This window comes from Benincasa hispida, chromosome 1 (genome assembly GCF_027475165.1).
Source record: "Benincasa hispida cultivar pf3 chromosome 1, pf3_genome.v1.1, whole genome shotgun sequence".
NCBI lineage: Eukaryota > Viridiplantae > Streptophyta > Magnoliopsida > Cucurbitales > Cucurbitaceae > Benincasa > Benincasa hispida.
This window is the reverse complement of record NC_143478.1, coordinates 94,016,663-94,039,602: the sequence shown is the minus strand read 5'-3', so window position 1 is coordinate 94,039,602 and position 22,940 is coordinate 94,016,663. Positions and strand designations below refer to the sequence as shown.

The 22,940-nt window shown below is 36.8% G+C and overlaps 2 protein-coding genes across 2 annotated transcripts; one reads left to right on the top strand and one right to left on the bottom strand.

Moving 5' to 3' along the window:
• Positions 1-14,669: 14,669 nt before the first annotated feature.
• Positions 14,670-17,436, top strand: LOC120073516 (putative polygalacturonase At3g15720). Its single transcript, XM_039026360.2, has 8 exons — positions 14,670-15,128; positions 15,204-15,338; positions 15,659-15,826; positions 15,941-16,148; positions 16,231-16,312; positions 16,467-16,575; positions 16,667-16,783; positions 16,942-17,436. Exons 1-8 carry the CDS (start codon positions 14,796-14,798, stop codon positions 17,170-17,172), a joined length of 1,383 nt encoding a protein of 460 aa, XP_038882288.2. The 5' UTR covers positions 14,670-14,795; the 3' UTR covers positions 17,173-17,436.
• A 3,199-nt stretch (positions 17,437-20,635) lies between these two features.
• On the bottom strand, positions 20,636-21,799 carry LOC120091823 (uncharacterized). Its single transcript, XM_039049969.2, has 2 exons — positions 21,160-21,799; positions 20,636-20,839 (listed from the first exon to the last, which is right to left on the bottom strand). Exons 1-2 carry the CDS (start codon positions 21,659-21,661, stop codon positions 20,796-20,798), a joined length of 546 nt encoding a protein of 181 aa, XP_038905897.1. The 5' UTR covers positions 21,662-21,799; the 3' UTR covers positions 20,636-20,795.
• Positions 21,800-22,940: the final 1,141 nt, after the last annotated feature.

The window sequence follows — 22,940 nt, the reverse complement described above, 5'->3', positions numbered from 1 at the left end:
GATACAACAGTTATGATATAAAGGTACTCTATCTCATTCTTCATGTCAGTTTCAACATGATAACCATTGCAACGTATATCTTTAAAACCTAGTAGATTTCTCTTTGATTGATAAGAGAACAATGCATTGTCAATTTTAAATTTTGTTCCTCTAGAAAAAATAATATTTGCTTTGCCAACCCCTTCAATTAAATTTGCAGAACCTGATATCGTATTGACTTTTGCTTCCAACATTGTCAATTTGGAAAAATATTTTCTACTTGTAAGTATTGTATACATAGTTGCACAGTCTGTTAGACACATATCTTCATTCCTCATTTTTTGGTCACTTAACAAATGAAAATTGTCCATGATTCTTCATGAAACAAGATAATTACAATAAGATATAAAAATTTGAAATACAAAAGTTTAACCTTTAAAAAAAACATGAAAGATGGATAAAAAAACCAACAATATTAATTCTAAATATTTCAAAATCAAAAGAAGCACTTACTATGCCATCAGTAGTGCTAATTTTCTCTTTAAGAGATTTAAAGAAGTCTGTCACATCAAAATTTGTCATATTGGATGGATCAAATATATCAATACCCTAGTATGCAAAATTTTCTTCCACGTTTTTCCCTTTTTCTTTCAGGGAGGCTTGATAGAGATCAACTAAGTGCTTTGATGAATGACAAATACCAGCCCAATGCCCAATCATGCCACATATGAAGCATTTCTATTCAATATTTCTTAAACTTTTATCTTATGGTGATTTTCCTTTATGTCATCATTTTTTATGGTTCTTTTGAAATTTGGATTATTAAAACGACCAACACGAAAATAATAATTATTTTTTCCTCTGCCACGATCATAACCTTGACCACGACCACGACCTTGACTATGGTTATTAAAATTCACAACATTCACTTCAGGAAATGGTGTTGTTCCAATTGGTCAAGATTCATAATTTTTCATCAATAGCTCGTTATTTTGTTCAGACACGAGAAGACATGAAATTAATTCAGAATATCATTTAAAACATTTCTCTTGATATTATTGCTACAAGAGCATATTCGAGACATGAAATATAGAAAATTTCTTATCCAACATATCTGCATCAATAATTTTCTCTCCACATAATAACAATTTTGAACTAATTTTAAATAATGCAGGGTTGTAATCACTTACTGATTTAAAAACTTTGAGCCTCAAATGCATCCATTCATAACGAGATTTAGGAAGAATAACTGTTTTCAAGTGATCATACCTCTCTTTCAAATTCTTCCATAATATACGAGGATCTTTTACTATCAGATATTTCATCTTCAATCCCTCATGGAGATAATGACAAAGGAAAAATCATAGCTTTGGTCTTTTCCTGACTAGATGTCCTATTCCCTTTTTTTGGTTGTTTCTCCAAGGTTCATAGCATCCAACTGTATTTTGGCATCAAGCACCCATGACAAATAATTGTTACCATTGATGTCAAGGGCTGCGAATTCTAGTTTTGTAAGATTTGCCATTGTAACACTATCTAGAAATTTAATATATATCAAACATGCAAAATAATATTTAATTTATTAATTATGATAAAGAGCGAAAAAACGACCTACCTTCAGCAAGGAAAACGTTAGAAGCTCATGCAGATAATGAATCGTAGAATTGAGGAGCAAAGCGAGACACAAAGGGAACACAAATAACGAGAAGTTATAATATTAAAATGATAAATAAACTAAAATAACTAAAATTATAAATTTAAGAAAATAGGAATCATGGAAATAAGAAAAATATATGAAATTCTCTTCCATAATTCTCACAATTATGTGTCTGTCTAGAAAATCCACAAAATACCATTATTTATAGACAATTTGGCAAGGTAGAATGACTTCAATACTAATATTATGTATTTACAAGACACGTGGCCAACATGACGCATAAGACAATAGAATTATACATGGACTATTAAAACACTAAATATGGATATCTAAAATATACATATTTTAGAATATTTATAATAGTAAGAAACCAAATAAATTCCTTTTATAGCAAGTTTTGAGAAAATATCCACATTTTCCCTTTAATTTGGCTAGTATTAGTTTTTTACCATAAATTTTTAATTCATCATAATGCATCTTTTAATAATTGTTTCAATATTTACACTAAACTTGAATAAGTATTACAACTCTTTGCAATATTCTTTCATTTGCAAAACCAATAAAACTATTCTCGGGTGCATTTAATGATTTTTTTTTTTTTTTTTTGAGGCAATGCATTCAATGAATATAAAACATATGTTTAATGCAGATTTCAATCCATGCATCTTTAATAAAAATGACACTAGACTAAATATTTTCGTTAAATTTTGGAAGACTTATATAATGTTGATCTTGTGCATTAATCAAAATGAATTCCATAAAAGACTTGATTTTTATTTAAATTGATGAGTTCTAAGAAATCTTTGCTTAATATTTGGTTTAGTGAGGATCTGAAACTTTATGTTAGGGGCAAAATTTATATCAGGTTAGAAGTTTAGTCCATAATCTTTTTAGATTTGTGTCTATATGGTCCATGAATTTAATTTTTTTTAATTTAATTTTTTTTTAATAAATTCCTAAATTTTCAATTTTTGGTCTAATAGATATTTAAGATTCCAATTTTTTATCTAGTAATATTCTTACATATTCGAAAATGTTAAAAATTAAATGTTATAATGTAACAAAACTTAACTATGTGTATATGTCAAAGTTCGGCTCAACGATAATTGACATGACTTTTTCCTAGGGTTGGCAATAGGGCCGAGGCAGGGCGGGGGTCGTCCCTCGTCCCCGGCCCTGTGGGGGAAATTCAATCCAATCTCCGCCAGGCGGGGATTCCCCATCGGGGAACAGGGTCCCCGCAGGGCCCAATTCCCCGTTTCCCCACGGGAAATCCCCTAACATATTCAATTTAGGGTCTTTTTTTTAGTTTTTTAAGTTTGGGTTTGGTTTCTTGGGCTTAAAGTTAGAAATGGATATTTAATATTGGGCTTCAATCCAACACTATACATTATAAACATATATATAAATAAATTATTTTATATATTATAAATATATATTTATAAAAATATAAATATATCAAATCGGGGTTGAGGTCGGGGACGGGGCCCCGAAAATTTTCTCCGGTTTGACCCCATTCCCGATCAAACCGGGGATTTGCCCCCGCCCCGATCGGGCTCAAAGAATTGAACGATCGGGGCGGGGACCCGACCCGAAAATTTTTTGCCAACCATACTTTACCCTCTATAGGCCAAGATTTGATTCATCAACCCCACAATTGTTGTACTAAAATTTTTTTTTAACTTTGTTTACATAATAGGTTCTATTAGACATTTTCCCCCCAAAATCAATTTGATCCTATGAGTTTCAAAATTAGAATTCTAAACACAAGAATAAAAACTGTCTAATAGAATTAATTTTTTAAAAATTTAAATATCTGAAATCTATTGGGGGGCATTTGATGCGCAATAAAAGTAGGAAGTTGAGTTGAATTGGTAATTATTATTTGGAGAGTTAAAGTTAAATTATCTGAAGAGTTACATTGTCTGTGTGTTTGGATGCGAGTTGGGTTGGGATATCTGGTGTTGTTTTTATATATGAAATTGATTTTGTCTTTTTTTTTTTAGCTATTGTTGATTTTAATTTTCAACTATACACATATTTTTTTAACTTTTCTAAGATCTTCCAATTCTTTTTCATTCTCAAAACATAATAAATTCTCTACAAAGTATTCATATACAAAACACAAAATTTTGAATTCAATTGTTTAAACACGCAAATAGAAGTGATTATTTCATTCAAAAACCTAACTTAATCATTAATTACCATAAAAATTAAAAAGAATTGAACGGATTAGTATCATCAAATGAAACTATTGACATTGTTCTAGATAGAAGGAATGACACTTAAATATTAATCTTAAAAAAAATCAAAATCTTATAATTTAAATCATAAAACCAATTAATAGTTTTTTTTTTACCAATTTGTGGGATATGGATTTACATTTTTCTAAAACCGGTGAAATGATTTTAGAAATATTGATGTCTATTTTTTCTATTGTTATGTTGCTTCAGTGTACAAACTGTCCTTTTTTTTTTTTTGAAAAAAAACTTGAGCCATAATTTTAAATTCCACTATGTCATTAGAATTATGTAATATTTGAAAACATCAAGAGATAGATTGTTTAAAACATATCGTTGAACTTTTGTTTAGTGAAACAATAATAGGACGTCGTATATAATATTTTTTAGATCTAAGAAAAAAATGAAATAGAAGAAGAATAATTAGATCTAAAAAGAACAACCATAGAAAGAAAATAAAAAAAGAGAAAGGAGGAGTTGAGAAAGAAAAGGGAAAATAAAGCTCATACAAGTCCAATAGAAAAAGAAAAGAGAAAATGAGAAAGAGAACCAGACGGCGAAAGGAAGAGAGATGAGAGAAAGGGAGTAAAATGTGAAGAAAGCATGAGAGAGAAAAAAAGACAAAATAATTGAGGGAGTTGGGAGAATAACAAAAACGCATGGAAAAATGGGTGAGAGTGATAAAATGGTGGGTAATTAAACCAACCGTTTTATTTTTATCAGTGGTCGTTGAAGTTAAGCCCACAAAAGTGGTAGGTAGAGTATGTTGTCGAAGTTACTTGTGCAAAGGTAGTCGTTAGAGTTAGTGGCTAGAGTTGTCGTCGTATGTGGTTGGTGGAGCCCGAAGTTCTACGTCAAAGTTGGTCATGCGAATGTGGAAGTCATAGTTTTTTTTACCAAGGTGGTTGTCTGAGTGTTGTCAGAAGTGGTTGTCGGAGCTCGGAGTTGGCCACCCGAAGATGGTCATTAGAGTATGTCGCCAGAGTGTGGTAACGGTAATCGCCAATGGAGATCGATGGGTGGAACCATTTAAAATATTGGAAGAGAGAGAATTGGGGAGAGTTGGGGTACCAACATTTAAAGTTGATTGTCAAACATTGAGTTGGTAAAAAAATACCAACTCAACCCAACTCTCCTTGGTTGTCAAACACCCCTTAGATACAAAATTATAAGTTTGTGTTGTTAGATATTTTTAAAGGAATTGTTAGACACAATTAAAATTTTATTGACTTATTGGAGACAAGAATTTGAATATTGAGAGATTTAATTTGCGATTTAACTTTTTTTTTTTCTATTTTGTTGAGTACAGCTATTTGACATTCATATCAATATAATTTTAAATGCATTGATATATATTATTTAGAATAAGTAAAATTAGTTACAAAATAAAATTATACATCTAAGCAAAGAATGAAATTTAAAGTATTTATTAAAGTTTTTAAAAATAGAACTAAATATTTTATGCAATTAATTTCGTAAACTATTTAATAAAAAATTTAAACAATATTTATTTTTTAAAAAATAAATAATATTCGTATGTGTGTATATGTGGAAAAGAATAAAATAGAAATAAGTTTCTAAAATGTTTAAAAAAACAATAAAAAAAAGTAAAGTAATCAAATAAAAAAATAACAAAATAATTACCCCGTCGACGAAGGTTATTGAGAGAAAAACTTAAAAAGAAAAATTAAAAAAATGATATTGAGAGAAAAACTTAAAAAAAGGAAAAAAAATGATATTGAGAGAAAAACTTTAAAAGGAAAATAAAAAAAATAACATTGAGAGAAACTTAAAAAGGAAAATAAAAGAGTGATTGTTGGAGAAGAAATTTCGGACCAATTACAGACTGCGAAGTCATTTGCTAAATTAATGAGGAAATTCCAAAATCGTCAAATTTGTGACCAATTAAAAGTTAACATGTGTCTCAAATTGAAATTGAGGACAAATTCTGTGTTTTCATAGTAAACGTCGATTAAGTAAAATTAATTTAAACCAATTTGACGTTATAATTTGGGCGTTGGCCGCCTAAATATATGTTGAATGTGGGTCTAAAACGCCAAAATAGGCCTAAGCCCAGTTAATTGGTCCTAAAGACCGGGCTCAAGTCTAATTAGTTAGGCCCAAAGGTCAGTCCCGGACCAATCAAGGCCAGACCCAAGCCTAGAAGCCCATCAGGGAGCTCTATAAATACAAAAGCTCCCCTCATTTGCATGGGTCAGCAATTCTATACTCCAGAGAGCTTATAGGGAATTCTCTACAATCAGAAGATTCCTTGACTCCTGAAGCAAGCATTCTGAAAAGCATTTTGAAGATTGAAGTCCTTTGAAGATATAAGCAATTCTACATTCAGAGAGTCTAGTGAGAATTCATTAACAAACAGAAGATTTCCAAAACTCCTGAAGTTGCACTCCTAGAAGACAGAAGACCCTTGAAGATACAAACACTCTTCCAAGACTTCTACTTTAAGAACGTTTGGTGCTTTTCTTTTTCCAGTCAAACACATCCACCCGACCAAGAGAGAATCAGAGAATCAAGTATTAGAGATCGAACCACATCACATCAAATCAACCTCAACGTCAACACCAACTCAAGTTCAACTCCATGAAACAAGTTTCTCCGGAAACCTCGGGCGAAAACTAATCCTATAAGAAGATCAACAAGCCCAAAGGCCAATCATCCAAGAATATCAACGAGCCCAAAGGCCGATCATCCAAGAAGATCAACAAACCCAAAGGTCGATCATCCAAGAAGATCATCAAGCCTAAAGGCCGATCGTCCACGAAGATCAATAAGTCGACCAATCGTCCAAGAAGATCATCAAGCCCAAAGACCGATCATCCAAGAAGATCAACAAGCCCAAAGGTCGATCATTTAAGAGGATCAGCAAGCCCAAAGGCCGGATCAATAAGCCCAAAGGCCGATCATCCAAAAAGATCAACAAGCCCAAAGGCCGATCATTCAAGAAGATCAACAAGCCCAAAGGTCGGTCATTCAAGAAGATCAACAAGCTTAAAGACTATAGTTTATTTTGAAAGCATCAAAATATTATGTATTAGAGATTATACTCATTTTTCACAAAATTAATACAAATACAAAGTTCAAGTTCCACGAAATAAATTTCTATTGAAATCTCGTGCGAACAAATCGGCATGCCTAGTGGGACCTCTCTACCTCTCATCTCTCTCTCAACATTCAAGTAAACTAATGGCACCAAAGAAAGCTGCATCCAAAGTAACTGCTGCAAGCAACACCTACACAGGACTTGTCACCCGCAACCATTCAAAGGAGAGCATGCAAAAGCAAGAACAAGGTTTTGTCTTCACAGAGAAAATATGGGAGCAGATGATGGAATTTTCTAAAGGCGAGATCATCATAAGAGAAAATCCTTTGTTTGACAACTCTTCCTCTGGTTCTGACCAAGCAAAGGAAGAATCATACCTAGACGAGTGTCTGTCATGATGGCTGATGTAACGACTGAGTCAGCCATGACAGAGATGGAAAGGAAGATGTGCACCCAAGGCATGCATTGAGAATTTCTGCAGTGGAGATGTGCACCCAAGGCATGCACTGGGAATTTCTCTACATCCTGCAAGGGATAAAGCCTCGTACATTTGAGAAGTTGGTAGCACGCACTCATGATATGGAGTTGAGCATTACCAATAGGGGAACTAAAGATTTCCTAGTCCTTAAAGAGAGAAAGGATAAGGAAGAAATTAAGGGCACTAAAGAGATCATGAGTAGTGCCACAAGAGAATCTATGGTCGTTTAGATGACTCCGCTAAAATTTTCTTCCAAAGGAAAAGAAACAAAGTTTGAAAGAAGGTAGGATGAGGGCGAGAGAGAAGCGTCGTCTAACTCTTAAAGAAAGACAAGAGAAGGTTTATCCATTCCCTGACTTTGATGTGGTAGATATGTTGGAGCAACTGCTAGAGAAGCAAATTATTCAGCTGCCGAAATGCAAGCGGGTGGAACAAACAGGAAAAGTAGATGATCCTAACTACTGCAAGTATCATCGGGTCGTTAGTCACCCAGTTGAGAGGTGTTTCGTGCTGATGGAATGAATTCTAAAGTTGGCTCGTGAAAAGAAGATTGAGCTAGATTTGGATGAACTAGCTCAGACAAATCACGCTACAATAGTGGCGACTTCAAGTGTTCCAACACTGTCTGTGTCTCCTGCTCAAAGACAAAGCCTGATCCAGTTTGGAGCCTTCAAGCCGATAATTGTTCGATTCCGGCAAGAGCTCAAACAGCAAATTTCAAAAAGAGCTCATTGAGGATTACAACAAAGGGTAGATAGTTGTGACTCGTCGAAAAATAAGACAGCCAAACTCCACCCAAAAAGAGTCGTGTTCCTATCGAAGCTATAAAAGAAGGAACAAGACTCATAAAAAGAAAGGCAAAAAGATGACATGGAAGCCTAAGCTTGCTAAGAAAGAAGACAAAGACTTTCCTCAATTTTGACGGTCGATAACTTTGACAAAATTTCTCCTAAGAAGTTTTCTCAATAATCATCCAGAGAAAGAATCAGAAATTATTGTATGTCATACTGTCGGCATAGTGGAAGTCGATAACAATCATATAACTATCGAAGAAGTCAACGACTCAGAAGAAATGAAGCAAAGAACTTCTGTCTTCGATCGTATTAAGCCTTCATGTGCTCGATCTTCAATCTTTCAAAGATTGAGTATGTCCACGGTAGGAAAAGAAGACCAATGTCCAACAACTACTTCTACTCGAACTTCAACCTTCAAAAGGCTAAGTATATCCACATGAAAGAAAGATCGACCTTCAGCATCTGGTTTTGATCGTCTCAAGACAACAAGCAATCAACGTAAAGGAATGATGAAAATCTTGAAGGCGACGTCATTCCATGAAGAAAACAACGACAAAAAGATTCACAGTTGTGTCCCTTCACGCATGAAGAGGAAATTTTCTATTGACATAAGTACAGAAGGTTCCTTGATAGTGAAGCCAAAACTCATCATATTGATGAATCCTATAAATGAAGAGGATGATCAACCATGTTGAAATAAGAGCTTCTGAAGTTTAAATAAAGAAGCTTCTCATTGCAAGAGCCTAAACTGCATGATGCTCCTGACCCGCATGAGCTTAAAATGTGAACGGCTAAAAAAAAAATCTTTATACGAACTACGTTACGACTTGATCCTTTCATTATAAAGGGTACGTAGGCAACTTAGAGAAATTTAAGTTCAGTCGCACATAAAAAAAACATTCTTTTTGAACTACATCATGACTTGATCCCTATCATTATGAAGGGTACGTAGGCAGCTTAAAAGAAGCTTCAAGTTCAGTCCAGTTAAAAAAAAACTTGAACTACGTCATGATTTGATCTTTTTTTTAAGGGTACAAAGGCAACTTAAAGAAATTTAAGTTAAGTCCATCAGGAAGGGTACCACAACCACCTAAGTATGATACTACAAGATCGATGTTGATCATCCCTGTTAAAGAATGACACTCCAGATTAAAGATGTTCGTCCTTATTGGGGGCAACATAAAAAATTGAAGAAGTTCATCCCTCGTAAGGAGCTAGCACAGTAAATAAAAGGCACGCACTTGGAATGCACTTCGCTTCCTCTTTGAAATCAAACTTGGATGCTCTTCCATCTTCAAGTTCAGAGGTTTCATCGATACTTCATCTTCATGCTGAAGTCTGGAGGCTTTTTAATGCCATCTTCATGCTCAAAGTCACAAAGTCGAGCTCAATGCGAAGATTCATTGATGCTTCGTCAAACTCAAGTGCGGAGGATTCGCCGATGCTTCAAGCTCAAGTGCAGAGGATTCACCGATGCTTCGTCAAGCTCAAATGCGGAGGATTCGTCGATATTTCAAACTCAAATCAGAGGATTCACCGATTCTTCAAGCTCAAGTGCAGAAGATTTGTTGATGCTTCGTCAAACTTAAATGCGGAAGATTTGTTGATGTTTTGTCAAACTCAAACGCGAAGGTATCGTCGATGCTTCTCCATCTTCAAGTTCAGAGGCTCTATTGATGTTACTCCATTTTCAAGTTCAAGATCGGCATGCATGGCCCCACTTCTATCTTCAAATTTATGGTCGGTATGCATGGCTAGCTTCACCTCCAAAGTTTGGCGTGGCTCGCTTCGCTTCCAAAGTCTGGCGTGGCTCGCTTCGCCTCCAAAATCTAGTGTCCAAAGTCTAGCGTGGCTCGCTTCGTCTCCAAAGTCGGGTGCGACTCGCTTCGTCTCCAAAGTCTGGCGTCGCTCGCTTCGTCTCCATAGTCTGGCGCGACTTCACTTCGTCTTCACAAGTCAAGGCGCGACTTCGCTTCATCTTCACAAGTCAAGGCGCGACTTCGCTTTGTCTTCACAAGTCAAGGCACGACTTCGCTTCATCTTCACAAGTCAAGGTGCAACTTCGCTTCATCTCCAGAATGATGGTGCACCTTCACTTCATCTCCAAAATGATCGTGCGACTGTCACCCATATAGGGGTTGTATCTAGCAGAGGTCAAATCGTTGCTGGCGAAGCTGACGACCACCTTTGCAGACTACATAGTCACCCACATAGGGGTTGTGTCTAGCAAGAGTCAGATCGCTATTGGCAGAGCTGACGACTACCTCTGCAAGCTACACAGTCGCCCACATAGGGGTTGTGTCTAGCAGGCCTTCCTTTACTGTAATAGACAAGGCTACAAATAATAGGTGCAAGTGTAAGTGGGAGTGAGTAAATTCACTCTAACGTAGAAGCACTCTTTCCAACCCAAGGCTGGTAAAAAAAAAAAGTACACAAGCCTTAAAAGGACTCTTTAGACATATATATGATGTAACTCTATATAATTTGTCTTTCCATAATATCTACTACACACTTCCCTCTTTTTACATATAAGATTATCTCTTATCTTAAGACAGAAATCATAATACTCTATCTCTATTTTAGCATACTTACCTCCATTTGAGAGTTCCAGATCGTTGTTGGCGGAGCTGACGACCACCCCTGCAGGCTACACAATTGCCCACATATGGGCTGTGTCTAGCAGGAGTCAGATCGTTGTTGGTGGAGCTGACGACCACTCCTGCAGGCTACATAGTCGCCCACATAGGGGTCGTGTCTAACAGGAGTCAGATCGTTGTTGTTGACGGAGCTGACGACCACCCTTACAAGCTATACAGTCGCCCACATAGGGGTTGTGTCTAGCAGGAGTTAGATCGTGCTGGCAGAGCTGACAATCGCATGTCGAATGCCGTTGCTAATATATGTGTGTGTGTATATATATATATAAGAAAAAAAGAACTCACCATTTGTGCAAAGATATGAAGCAGTAGGGGAAATAACAAAGTGCAGGACTACTGATAATCTTGTAAAAAAAGGGCAAGAGGGCAAGTTAGTAAAAATAATAATAAATAAATAAATAATAAAAAAGGAAAGAAACAAAAAAAAAGGAAAAGAAAAGAAAAGAAAAGAAAAGAAAAGAAAAGAAAAGAAAAAAGAAAATGGAAAAGAAGATGAAAGAAAAGAAAAAAAACGATATTTTCTTGAAAAAAAAAAAGAAGAAAAAAAAAATAGAGAGAAAAAGGAGGGATCTATTTATAGGGACTCCATTAAATTTAGAATCCAATCAGTAAATCTTAGATTTTATTGGTTATAAAAAAAAATCTTTTTTTAACCGACCAAATCTTATCTTTGATGATTTTTATTTTTTTCGTCCCTCATTTTTTAAAAACTTTTGGCCATACACCGAACATTTTTATTAATCGCATTTTAGCTCAAATTATTTGGGATAAAACTTATTCCTTTATTTTTAAATTTGAGATTCTTGAGTTTATCCTCAAAATCAAATTAAGTGGGGACAAAGCTCAATTTTTTTTTCGGAAATTTGGCCATATTCCAAATTTCTTTTTTAAAACCAAAATTTTAAATTTTCATCTCCAAATTAAATTAAATTGGGGTGAAACTTTAACTTCTATTTTTAACTCAAAAAATTACTGAATTTTATCCCTAAAATCAAATTAAATTGGGACAAAAACTCAAAGTTTTCTTATAAATTTGGAATATTCTTATAAATTTGGCCATATTCCAAATTTCTTTCTTAAAACCAAAATTTTAAAGTTTTCATCCCCAAATTAAATTAAATTAGGGATGAAACATGAATTTCATTTTAAATTCAAAATTTTTAAGTTTCATCACCAAGTCAAATTAATTTGAGATGAAACCTGAATTTTCCTTTTTGTTTAAAAAAAAAAAGAAAATTTGAGAATTCATACGTTTTATCTCTCCAAATCAAATCAAGTTTGAGATAAAGATTGAGATTTTTCTTAAATTAAAAATTTGGTCGTCCCCTATTACAAATTTTAGTTAAACTTGTCACTAAACTCACGGTTTAATTAAATTGGGAGCATCGAAGTTATGACCGAATTACTTGCATCTCGATGTCGATCTTTTTCGAGATTCATCCACCCACATATGGGCATTTGTTGGAGGAGAAATTTCGGACCAACTACGGACCGCCACGTTATTTACTATATTAATGACGAAATTCTGAAATCGTCAAATTTGTGGTCAATTAAGAGTTGACATGTGTCTCAAATTGAAATTGAGGAAAAAATATGTGTTTTCGTCGCAGACGTCGATTGAATAAAATTAATTTCGACCAATTTAACATTATAATTTGGGCATTGACCCAGTTACGCCTAAATATATGCTTAATGTGAGTCTAAAACACCAAAATAAACCTAAGCCCAGTTAATTGGGCCTAAAGACCAGCCTCATTAATTAGGCCCAAAGACCAAACCCCAAGTCCAATTAAATTAGACCCAAATGTCAGGTCTATGGGTCAATCAAGGTCAGGCCCAAGCCCATGAAGCCCATCGGGAGCTCTATAAATAGAAAAGCTATACTCCAGAGTGCTTATAGGGAATTCTCTACAATCAGAAGACCTCCTTGACTCTTGAAGCTGACAAAGATGCAAAAGACTCCCAAGACTCCTGAAGCTGCACTCCTAAAAGACAGAAGACCCTTGAAGACACAAACACTCTTCCAAGACTTCTACTTTAAGAACGTTTGGTGTTTTTCTTCTTCCAGTCAAGCATATCTACCCAATCGAGAGAGAATCAGAGGATCAAGTACTAGAGATCGAACCACATCGCATCAAATCAACCTCAACGTCAACATCAATTCAAGTTCAACTCCATGAAACAAGTTTCTCCGAAAACCTCGTGCGAAAACTAATCCTCCAAGAAAATCAACGAGCCCAAAGGCCGATCATCCAAGAAGATCAACAAGCCCAAAAGCCGATCGTGCAAGAAGATCATCAAGCCTAAAGCCCGATTGTCCAAGAAGATCAACAAGCCCAAAGGTCGATCGTCCAAGAAGATCATCAAGCCCAAAAGCCGATCGTGCAAGAAGATCATCAAGCCTAAAGCCCGATTGTCCAAGAAGATCAACAAGCCCAAAAGCCGATCGTGCAAGAAGATCAACAAGCCCAAAAGCCAATCGTGCAAGAAGATCATCAAGCCTAAAGTCCGATTGTCCAAGAAGATCAACAAGCCCAAAGGTCGATCGTCCAAGAAGATCATCAAGCCTAAAGCCCGTCCAAGAAGATTCAAAGGCCGATCATTTAAAAGGATCAGCAAGCCCAAAGGCCGGATCAACAAACCCAAAAGCCGATCATCCAAGAAGATCATCAAGCCGAAAGGCCGATCATCAAAGAAAATCAACAAGCCCAAAGGCTGATGATCAACAAGTTTAAAGACTATAGTTTATTTTGAAAGCGTCGAGATTGTACTTACTTTTCATAAAATTAATACAAATACAAAGTTCAAGTTTCACGTAATAAATTTCTATTGAAATCTCGTGCGAACAATGATATTGAGAGAAAAACTTAAAAAGAAAAATAAAAAAAAAATTGTTGAGAGAAACTTAAAAAGGAAAAAAAATGATATTGAGAGAAAATTTTAAAAAGGAAAATAAAAAAATAATATTGAGAAAAACTTAAAAAGAAAAATACAAAAGAAATAGCACATTCGAATCTCATTTTATATATATATATATATTTGTTTATTTAACTAATTGAGAAATGCCCCTTTCTGGATCTACCATTGTTTAGTTAATAAAATGAGTGAGTGAAACAAGCGAAAATTAGATATAAAAATAAGATAAAATTACAATACATGTTCGAGTTTACAGAAAACTGAAATGAATATAACTCAACTCACTAAAGCTTATGTTTTCCTCTTGAGATTAGAGGTTTACTTGTGAGCCCTATATAACTTAGGGTGTATGCATTTTAAAAAAAGTAATTCTTGCCATAATGGTCAACAGAATTTTAGAATGGCCACAATCAATGCAATAAAATTATATTTTACATTTATTACCCAGATCCCCAAAATATATATTCTTTTTCGTTTTAGAATGGCCACAAAGAGCAATTTATTATTCGACATGATACAAAATTTTTGTTTTTATTGTGTAAACCCCCCCAAAAAAGGAGAAAATTTCGGCCATTAAAATAAAGATTGCCTAAAAAATATGGTTCTATTTGTAATCAAACACTCATCTAAATTATGGTAATCTTTAATTTGTCAAACACGCATGAAAGGGAAAAAAAGATACCATAGTTCTCATTGAATATGAACACAATCACTAGTAAAGCATAAAAGACAATCTAATTGACATGCCTGATTTCAAAAAGGAAAATTCACCTTTGCAAAAAAGATATATATATATATATATATATATATATTATATGCCTGATTTGTCAAACCATTAGCCACTAATCTGTTAGTTTATAAGACAGACCTCTATCAATCTTCCAATTTTGATAGTCCTTGCTTCCATTTTGCTACAATGATTAAGAAATTGATGGTATTTTTGCTCATTTGGGTTCATCTTTGTCACTCATTTCGTGTTTACTGCTCATGATAGCTTTTGGTTCAAGATTTTCATGTCACTTATAAGTTCCCTGTTTTGTGTTTTATTTATCAAAGGCTTGTTTGTTTGTAATATTTACAACTTAGAATTGAGTTTTTTCCACTCACAGGTAGGTTTTGTAGTGGCTATAGTACTAGTGATTTATCTGATATTTGCATTCAGACAACATCATCATCCAAACAGCAATAATGATCCTACTGATAATGATCCTACTAATAATGATCCTACTAATAATGATCCTAGTGATAATGATCCTACAAATGATGATCCTATTACTATGAACTATAAGATCATTGATGTGGTTCATTATGGGGCAGCTGGGGATGGAAAGACAGATGATTCACAAGTAAATATTCACACCCTCTGACTTTTGAGTTATGTATCTAATGCTATTGTTTCTGATATAATTCATCGTTCAAAGGCATTTCTAAAGGCTTGGATGGCTGTTTGTGAAGCTGCAACTCCCTCGGCTATGCTAGTACCATCTCCCAGAATATTTTTGCTGAACCCAGTGGAGTTTCAAGGCCCGTGCATGTCCTCCAGCGTTGGTGTTAAAGTAATTATGCTTTTCTTTTCTTTTTGTGATAACTAGTAAGGCCCCACTTTATTACATCATGCTGCTCACCCTTCTAAGTTAGCTACAAGTTACTAGATAAACATGAGATTCCATCTCAAACAACTCGTGTTCTTATAAAGATTGTATGGTCTCTCAATCTTTTCAATGTGGGAGACTCAACACAAGTAACATCAGACAACGGTTTCAAATTATTAAGTTTTCATCATTGTAACCTAGGACTTCTTTAATCTCAAAAGAGTTCTCACGGTTATTCAAAAGTAAAATGCATATAGTAATGGTAACTTACTTGAGAAGCGCAGATCCTTGGAAGAATTGTGGCTCAAAGTGACCTTGATGCTTGGAAAGACTTTGATGCGGAAAATTGGTTGCTGTTTGCTAATGTGAGTGGACTTGTCGTACAAGGGAATGGCAAAATTGATGGGCAAGGAGCTGCTTGGTGGGACCGGGAATCGGATGGAAGACCCACGGTCCGTTATCATCACCATTCCAATTCTCACACGTCTGTGCCTGTGTTTATGCATGAGTTTTTCTATATGCTTGTCTTATTAAAGCTTCAATCGTATTCATATGGTGATTGGTAGGCGTTGGCCTTTCACGACTGTGACGGCCTTCATCTTTCTGGATTAACACACATTAACAGTCCAAAAAGTCATATGCACATAGTTCGCTGCAATCATGCTTCCATCTCTAAACTGAACATAATGGCACCTGAGGATAGTCCCAACACTGATGGTATTGATGTCTCCTATTCAACAGATGTTAAGATTCATAATTGCAATATTGGAACAGGTATTATAGTACCAGTTGAATATTAACTAGAAACTTCTGTTTGGTGAAAGAACTAATTCTTCAATTGCATCTACTATAATAGGTGATGATTGTATTGCTATTAGTGAAGCCAGTTCCAATATCCACATAGCAAACATCCAGTGTGGACCTGGTCATGGCATAAGGTTTAATTACTTAAAAAGAGTTAAATGTTATTTGTAACACATGCTCCCTGACAAATGAGAGGCCTTTTTTCTTTTCTTTTTTTTTTTTCCCCATTTTAGCTCCTAGCATTTGTTGAATATTGAAATGCCTTGCTAAGAAGGCCACTGGTTTCAGTATTGGTAGCTTGGGAAAGGATGGGGTGACATCCTCTGTAGAAGAAGTGAGAGTTCAAAATTGTCACCTGAAAGGAACCATGTACGGAGCAAGGATCAAAACTTGGCAGGTTTGCCTACATGTTAATACTTTATCTTGATCTGATGGCTTCAAAGATGAAGAATTGTGTTGATTCTCTTCTTCCATTCCCTTTACTTTAGGGGGGATCTGGATATGCAAGGAAGATATCATTTCAAGGAATCACACTGGATCAAGTTCACAATCCAATCCTGATCGACCAGTATTACTGTAATGGGAAAAAAGACTGCAAAAACCAGGTAAAAACAGGAAACATCGTTACATTATTTTCTACAAGGTTATATGCAATTATAGTCTAAACCCAAAGAGTAAAAACTGAACATTCTCTCTTTTAGCAATAGAATATTTTTATATGAGTATGCAAAAGGTAAACTAACACATTAGTAAAATCTAGCAGACATCAGCTGTACAAGTGAGTGATGTTTTGTACCAAGGATTTTGTGGAACATCTGCAACAGAGGTCGCAGTGGAATTAAGTTGCAGTGAGATTATAGGCTGCAGCAACCTTGCATTAGAAGATATCGGTATACGATCTGCATATTCTGATAAAATCACTCAGTCCTCGTGTTACAATGCCCATGGAACATCAACAAATACAGTTCCTGCCATAGATTGCTTGGAACCATAGATGTCTTGAAAAAAAGTTGAAAACATCTGGCAATGCATCTAGTGAACGAAGCAATTGGCAGTTTCCTACCAAGAGAAATGATTATATTTCCTTTTTCAGAATACTGATCTCACGTCAGTAGCATACTGCTCGTGATTTCCTGATTTTGATCCACCTCCTGGTTCAGTTTTGTACCATTGTTTTCCATATAGCATAGGGTGTAGGGCGATCTCTAATATGATGTCTACTGAAAAAGGCACATCAACAATTTTAAACTTTTTATGAGATCTATTTCAACAGATAAACACTATTATTTTGGTCAATTTTTGTTAAAATATAGAAGGAAAGAGAACAACAACGCACAGTTGCGTGGAAATCCTAGTACAGGGAGAAAAACCACGATATAGAGATCTTTAATCTGATATACTGAATACACAAGGACACAACGTATAAATAGACAATAGGAAACCCTAGGGGCCTACACAATTACATAAATGCCCCTAGGTTAATAACCCTATTTTCAACACTCCTCCTCAAGTTGGGGCATAGATATCAACAAGGCCCAACTTGCTTATACAATAGTCAAAACTATGACTCAGTAATCCTTTTGTAAGCACATCTGCAACTTGCTAATTTGAAGAAATATAAGGGATGCATATGTTTCCACTGTCCAGTCTTTTCTTAATGAAATGTCTGTCAATCTCTACGTGTTTAGTTCTGTCATGTTGAACCGTGTTATTTGCAATACTGATGGCAGCTTTGTTGTCACAAAACAATTTCATCGGAAGCTCATTATCTTGTTGGAGATCTGATAACACTTTCTTCAACCAGATTTCTTCACATATCCCCAGACTCATGGCCCTATACTCAGCCTCAACACTATTTCTAGCAACGACCCCTTGTTTCTTACTTCTCCAGGTGACTAGATTATCCCAGACAAACGTACAATACCCAAACGTCAACTTTCTGTCAACAACAGAAACTGCCCAGTCAGAATCAGTGTAGGCTTCAACAAATCGTTTATCAGACTTTCTGAACATCAGTCCCTTGCCAGGAGTTCCTTTCAGGTACCGAAGGATACGTTCAACTGCTATCATATGATCTTCACAGGGAGCCTGCATAAACTGACTAACAACACCTACTGCGTACGAAATATCTGGCCTTGTGTGAGACAAGTAGATCAACCTCCCGACTAACCGCTGATACTTCTCTTTATTAACAAGAACTCTATCATTTTTCTCACTGAACTTCGCATTGTACTCTACTATGTGTCAACAGGTTTACACCCAGTCATGCATGTTTCCTTTAGTAAGTCCAGAGTGTATTTTCGTTGAGAAACTGAGATACCTTCCTTTGATCGAGCCACTTCCATTCCCAGAAAGTATCTTAGCTTACCGAAGTCTTTAATTTCAAACTCTTCGGCCATCTTTGTTTTAAGCCTCATAATCTTAGCATCATCATCCCCAGATAAAACAATGTCATCAACGTAAACAATAAGAACAACTATCTTCCTTAATCTTGACCTTTTTGTAAATAGAGTGTGATTAGAATGCCCCTGAACATACCCCTGTGCTTTCACAAAGGTTGTGAATCTGTCAAACCAGGCCCTTGGAGATTGTTTCAACCCATATAGCGACTTTCTCAATCTGCACACCCTGTTTTTGAACTGACTCTCGAATCCAGGAGGAGGACTCATATAGACTTCCTTTTCAAGTTCCCTATTCAGAAATGCATTTTTAACATCAAATTTGTGTAGGGGCCAATCCTTATTTACGGCAACTAACAAAAGCACTCGGATAGTGTTTAGTTTGGCCATGGAAGAAAAAGTTTCAGAGTAGTCTACTTCATAGGTCTGAGTAAAGCCTTTTGCAACACACCTAGCCTTGTACCGGTCAATCGTCCCATCTGACTTGTATTTTATAGTAAACACCCATTTGCATCCAACTGTCTTGTGTCCTTCAGGTAGAACCACCTGTTCCCAAGTTCCATTCTTCTCGAGAACTCTCATTTCTTCCATAACAGCAGACCGCCATTCTGGTTTTTCCATCGCAACACTTATGTCATTCGGAACCATCACAATGTCCAGACTATTAGTGAAAGCTTTGAACTCGGGTGCCAAATTACTATACGTCATGTAACTATGCATAGGGTATTTAGTACATGAACGTGCCTTTCCTCAGAGCTATAGGAAGATCGAGCGAGACATCACGATCCTTCAACTTTCCAGGCTTCTCACCATGATCGGCTATCTATGTATCAGGGATTTCAGTAGTATCCTCCACATCATTAATTAGAATCATTCCATTCTCAACTGTCTCCTCTTCTGCCATACTTTCAGTATTACCACTTCCTTCGCCCTTATCCTTCCTGCATTTGTCAGTCTCCATACATACATCAACATCAATAGTTTCAGGAATATACGTACCTAGATCTGATGGCGGGTCTGACTCATATACTGGAGCTAGCAGTTCCGGTTCGACAGGTGACACTGCTTCCTTCCTGAGATTCTTCTTATAGTAAGTTTTCTAAGGAACTTGGTTGGTAGGAAAGACCGGGTCGTCATGCTCAGAACTAGGCTCAGACGAAATATGAATAGGAGCTGACTCTAAGGGAATAGCATAAAAGGACCAGTTAGTCTCTTCACTTATGTTCTCCCCCTGAGGATGACTAACAGGAAAGAACGGTTGATCCTCGAGGAAGGTGACGTCCATGGAGACACAGTATTTACGAGATGATGGATGATAGCACTTGTACCCACGTTGATGAAGTGGATATTCAACAAAGACACACTTCTGAGCATGAGGAGTAAATTTTGTGTGGTTTGGACCATGGGAATGAACAAAGGCAACGCAACCAAAGACCCGAAGGGGAACATCGGAGATTAACCAAGTGGTTGGGAAGGACTTTTTAAACAGATCCAAGGGAGTATGAAGGTTAAGAACACGAGAGGGCATCCGATTAATGAGATGGGTGGCAGTAAGAACGGATCCCCCCGCAGATATGACGGAAGAGTGGCAGATAACATAAAAGACCAAGTTACTTCCACTAGATGACGATTTTTCCGCTCGGCTACTCCATTCTGTTGTGGAGTATAAACACACGAGCTCTGGTGGACAATTCCCTTAGAGACAAGAAAATCCCTGAAGGAGGTGTTGAAGAATTCTCGCCCATTTTCACTCCGTAAAATTCCAATCTTCACATTGAAACGAGTCTCAACAGTTGTATAAAATTGTTGGAAAATGGATGACACCTCAGATTTATCAGTGAGAAGGAAGACCTAAGTAAGGCGAGTGCGGTCGTCTATAAATGTGACAAACCAACGTTTACCAGTGAAAGTGGTAACAGGCGAGGGACTCCAAACATCACTATGAACAAGAGTAAAAGGACTCGAGGGTTTATAAGGCTGCGACCGAAAAGGAACACGACTTTGCTTGGCACAAATACACACATCACAATTTAAAGAGGAAGTATTAACATTGCAAAATAAATGCGGAAACAAATACTTCATATATTGAAAATTTGGATGTCCTAAATGGAAATGCCACAACATAAAGTCGTTTTCAGAAACAGAAAAATTTAATGACATAAACCCAGTTCAATGATCATCTCTAGAGGAAGCATCTTCAGAAAGGAAATAGAGTCCCCTATCGTGCCGAGCAGTGCCAATCGTCATCCCCGATTTCAGATCCTAAATCAAAACGAAGTCGGGTAAGAAAATTGTCTTACACTTCAGATCCCTTGTAATTTTGCTGACAGACAACAGATTATAAGAGATTTTAGGCATATGCAAAGTATCACGCAAAACTAAACCGTCAAACGGGAGATATGGCCTTTCCCTGTAACAGGGGCAAAAGACCCGTCTGCAATTCGAATATTCTCATTTCCAGCACTCGAGTTATAAGAAATAAACAAATCTGAAGAACTGGTAAGATGATCTGTGGCCCTTGAGTCCACAATCCAAGGTTTTTTTTACCATTCATACTAATAAGGCCAAATGAAGGAAATTACCTGATTGTGCAATAGCACTCACCCCAACCATACTCAAACTGTTCTTGCTGTCAACAAAAGACTGCTTCTGAGTATGTTCATCTGCTGAGTCACTCACTAGGGCACGACCAATATTAGATTTGTCATGAGACTGTAGTCGCCTGCTGTTTGGAGGTCTTCCGTGCAATTTCCAACACTGGTCCTTTGTGTGCCAGGGCTTCTTACAGTGCTCACACACAAGTGGGGGGTTTTTATCGCTATCAGCACTAGGCGACTTTGCAATGAAGGCAGCTGCATCAGTTGTAGTAATAGGATTATTCATGGCGCATGATCGATCCTCTTTCAGCCATATTTCAGAGCAAACTTCTCTGAGAGAAGGTGTAAGACGTTGGCCCAATATTCGACTACGGACACCATCGAATTTAGGATTTAATCCAGCCAAGAAAACATACACACGGTCTGCTTCTTCAATTTTCAAGTATTGAGCCCCTCTTGCGCGTAGTTCCAGACAATCTCTCGACATAGGTCCATCTCTTGCCAAAGCATTGATAATTTGTTAAAATATGATGTGACATCCATGGACCCTTGTTTACATTCATGGACCTGCTTATGAAGCGTATATAGTCGAGAGGCATTCTATCTCTTTAAATACAAATCTCGTGCAACCTCCCAAATATCCTTGGCGGTTGCAGCATACAATAGTGGTTTGCCTATTTGAGGTTCCATACTATTCACGAGGACAGAGCGTAACAGCGAATCTTCCCCTTTCCAGATCCGTTCTTGAGGATCGCCGGGTATCGGCTCCAAAATCTCCCCCGTCAAGTACCCAAATTTGTGACGCCCTTCCAAGGCCATTATGATCGATTGGGACCAGAAGAAATAATTTTGGCTATTTAATTTTTCTTCTACAAAAAATCCTGTAGAGTTGCCCATCGAACCAGATAAATAAGAAGCATTTGGCAAAATAGAGAACGAATTTACCGGATTCTCTAAATAGACTGGTTGAACCGGTTGGGAATTTGCGCCGAACATCGTATCCAAGTCTAAAATCTGTTGTTGGAGATAAGTCAACTGTTGTCTAACATCATCTGGGCACTGGGTCGAGCCATAAGTGACTGGAAAAGGAGCAACCACCAACGGCTGGAAAGATGTCGCCGGCGGCTACAGATGGTCCTCGTATCTGCCCGGCGCACAAGGTGGCACTAGCTGGTTCGAGCAGCTGGATGGCTCGATCGGATTCTGGTTTGACCGACTGGAATGCTCGAGCAAAGTGCTAGGCGCGGCTCCACGACGATCGATCTGACCTAGCGTGGAGGATTCGAACAGCGCGAGCACGATCGGCACGGACGGCAGCCACCTACAGCTGGGCTCAATCGGATTCGTCTCTGTCCGACCGTCGAAGGCAGCGCCGCACTGGTTTCGGTCTCCGATCGTGGCTTCTGTCTGGCTTGGCGGCTCCCATCGATTCCGGCTCTCCTTTGACAGCTGGCCTCAGCTCTCCATCGACTACAGCTAGATGGCAGAAATCAACTCCGGTAGGGCTGCTTGAAAACATTCCTTCATGGCCGCTCGAATGGCTGCCTTCATGTCAAAACTTGAAGTTCCATTGGCTGAAGACAACTATGGCAGCTAGGGTTTCGTCGTCTAGCTCCGATACCATGTTAAAATATAGAAGAAGGAAAGAGAATAACAATGCACAGTTACGTGGAAACCCTAGTACAGGGAGAAAAACCATGATATAGAGATCTTTCTTATTAGTTAATCTAATACACTGAATACACATGGACACAACGTATAAATAG

Bases quoted from the DNA above. Each gene is read 5' to 3' on its own strand.
- LOC120073516 (XM_039026360.2), top strand. From the start codon at position 14,796: ATGTCACTTATAAGTTCCCTGTTTTGTGTTTTATTTATCAAAGGCTTG. The intron at 15,129-15,203 runs GTAAATATTCAC...CATCGTTCAAAG, and splicing joins GAAAGACAGATGATTCACAA to GCATTTCTAAAGGCTTGGAT. The intron at 16,149-16,230 runs GTATTATAGTAC...CTACTATAATAG, and splicing joins TAATTGCAATATTGGAACAG to GTGATGATTGTATTGCTATT.
- LOC120091823 (XM_039049969.2), bottom strand. From the start codon at position 21,661: ATGTCGAGAGATTGTCTGGAACTACGCGCAAGAGGGGCTCAATACTTG. The intron at 20,840-21,159 runs GTAATTTCCTTC...GTTTTGATTTAG, and splicing joins GAGTGCTATTGCACAATCAG to GATCTGAAATCGGGGATGAC.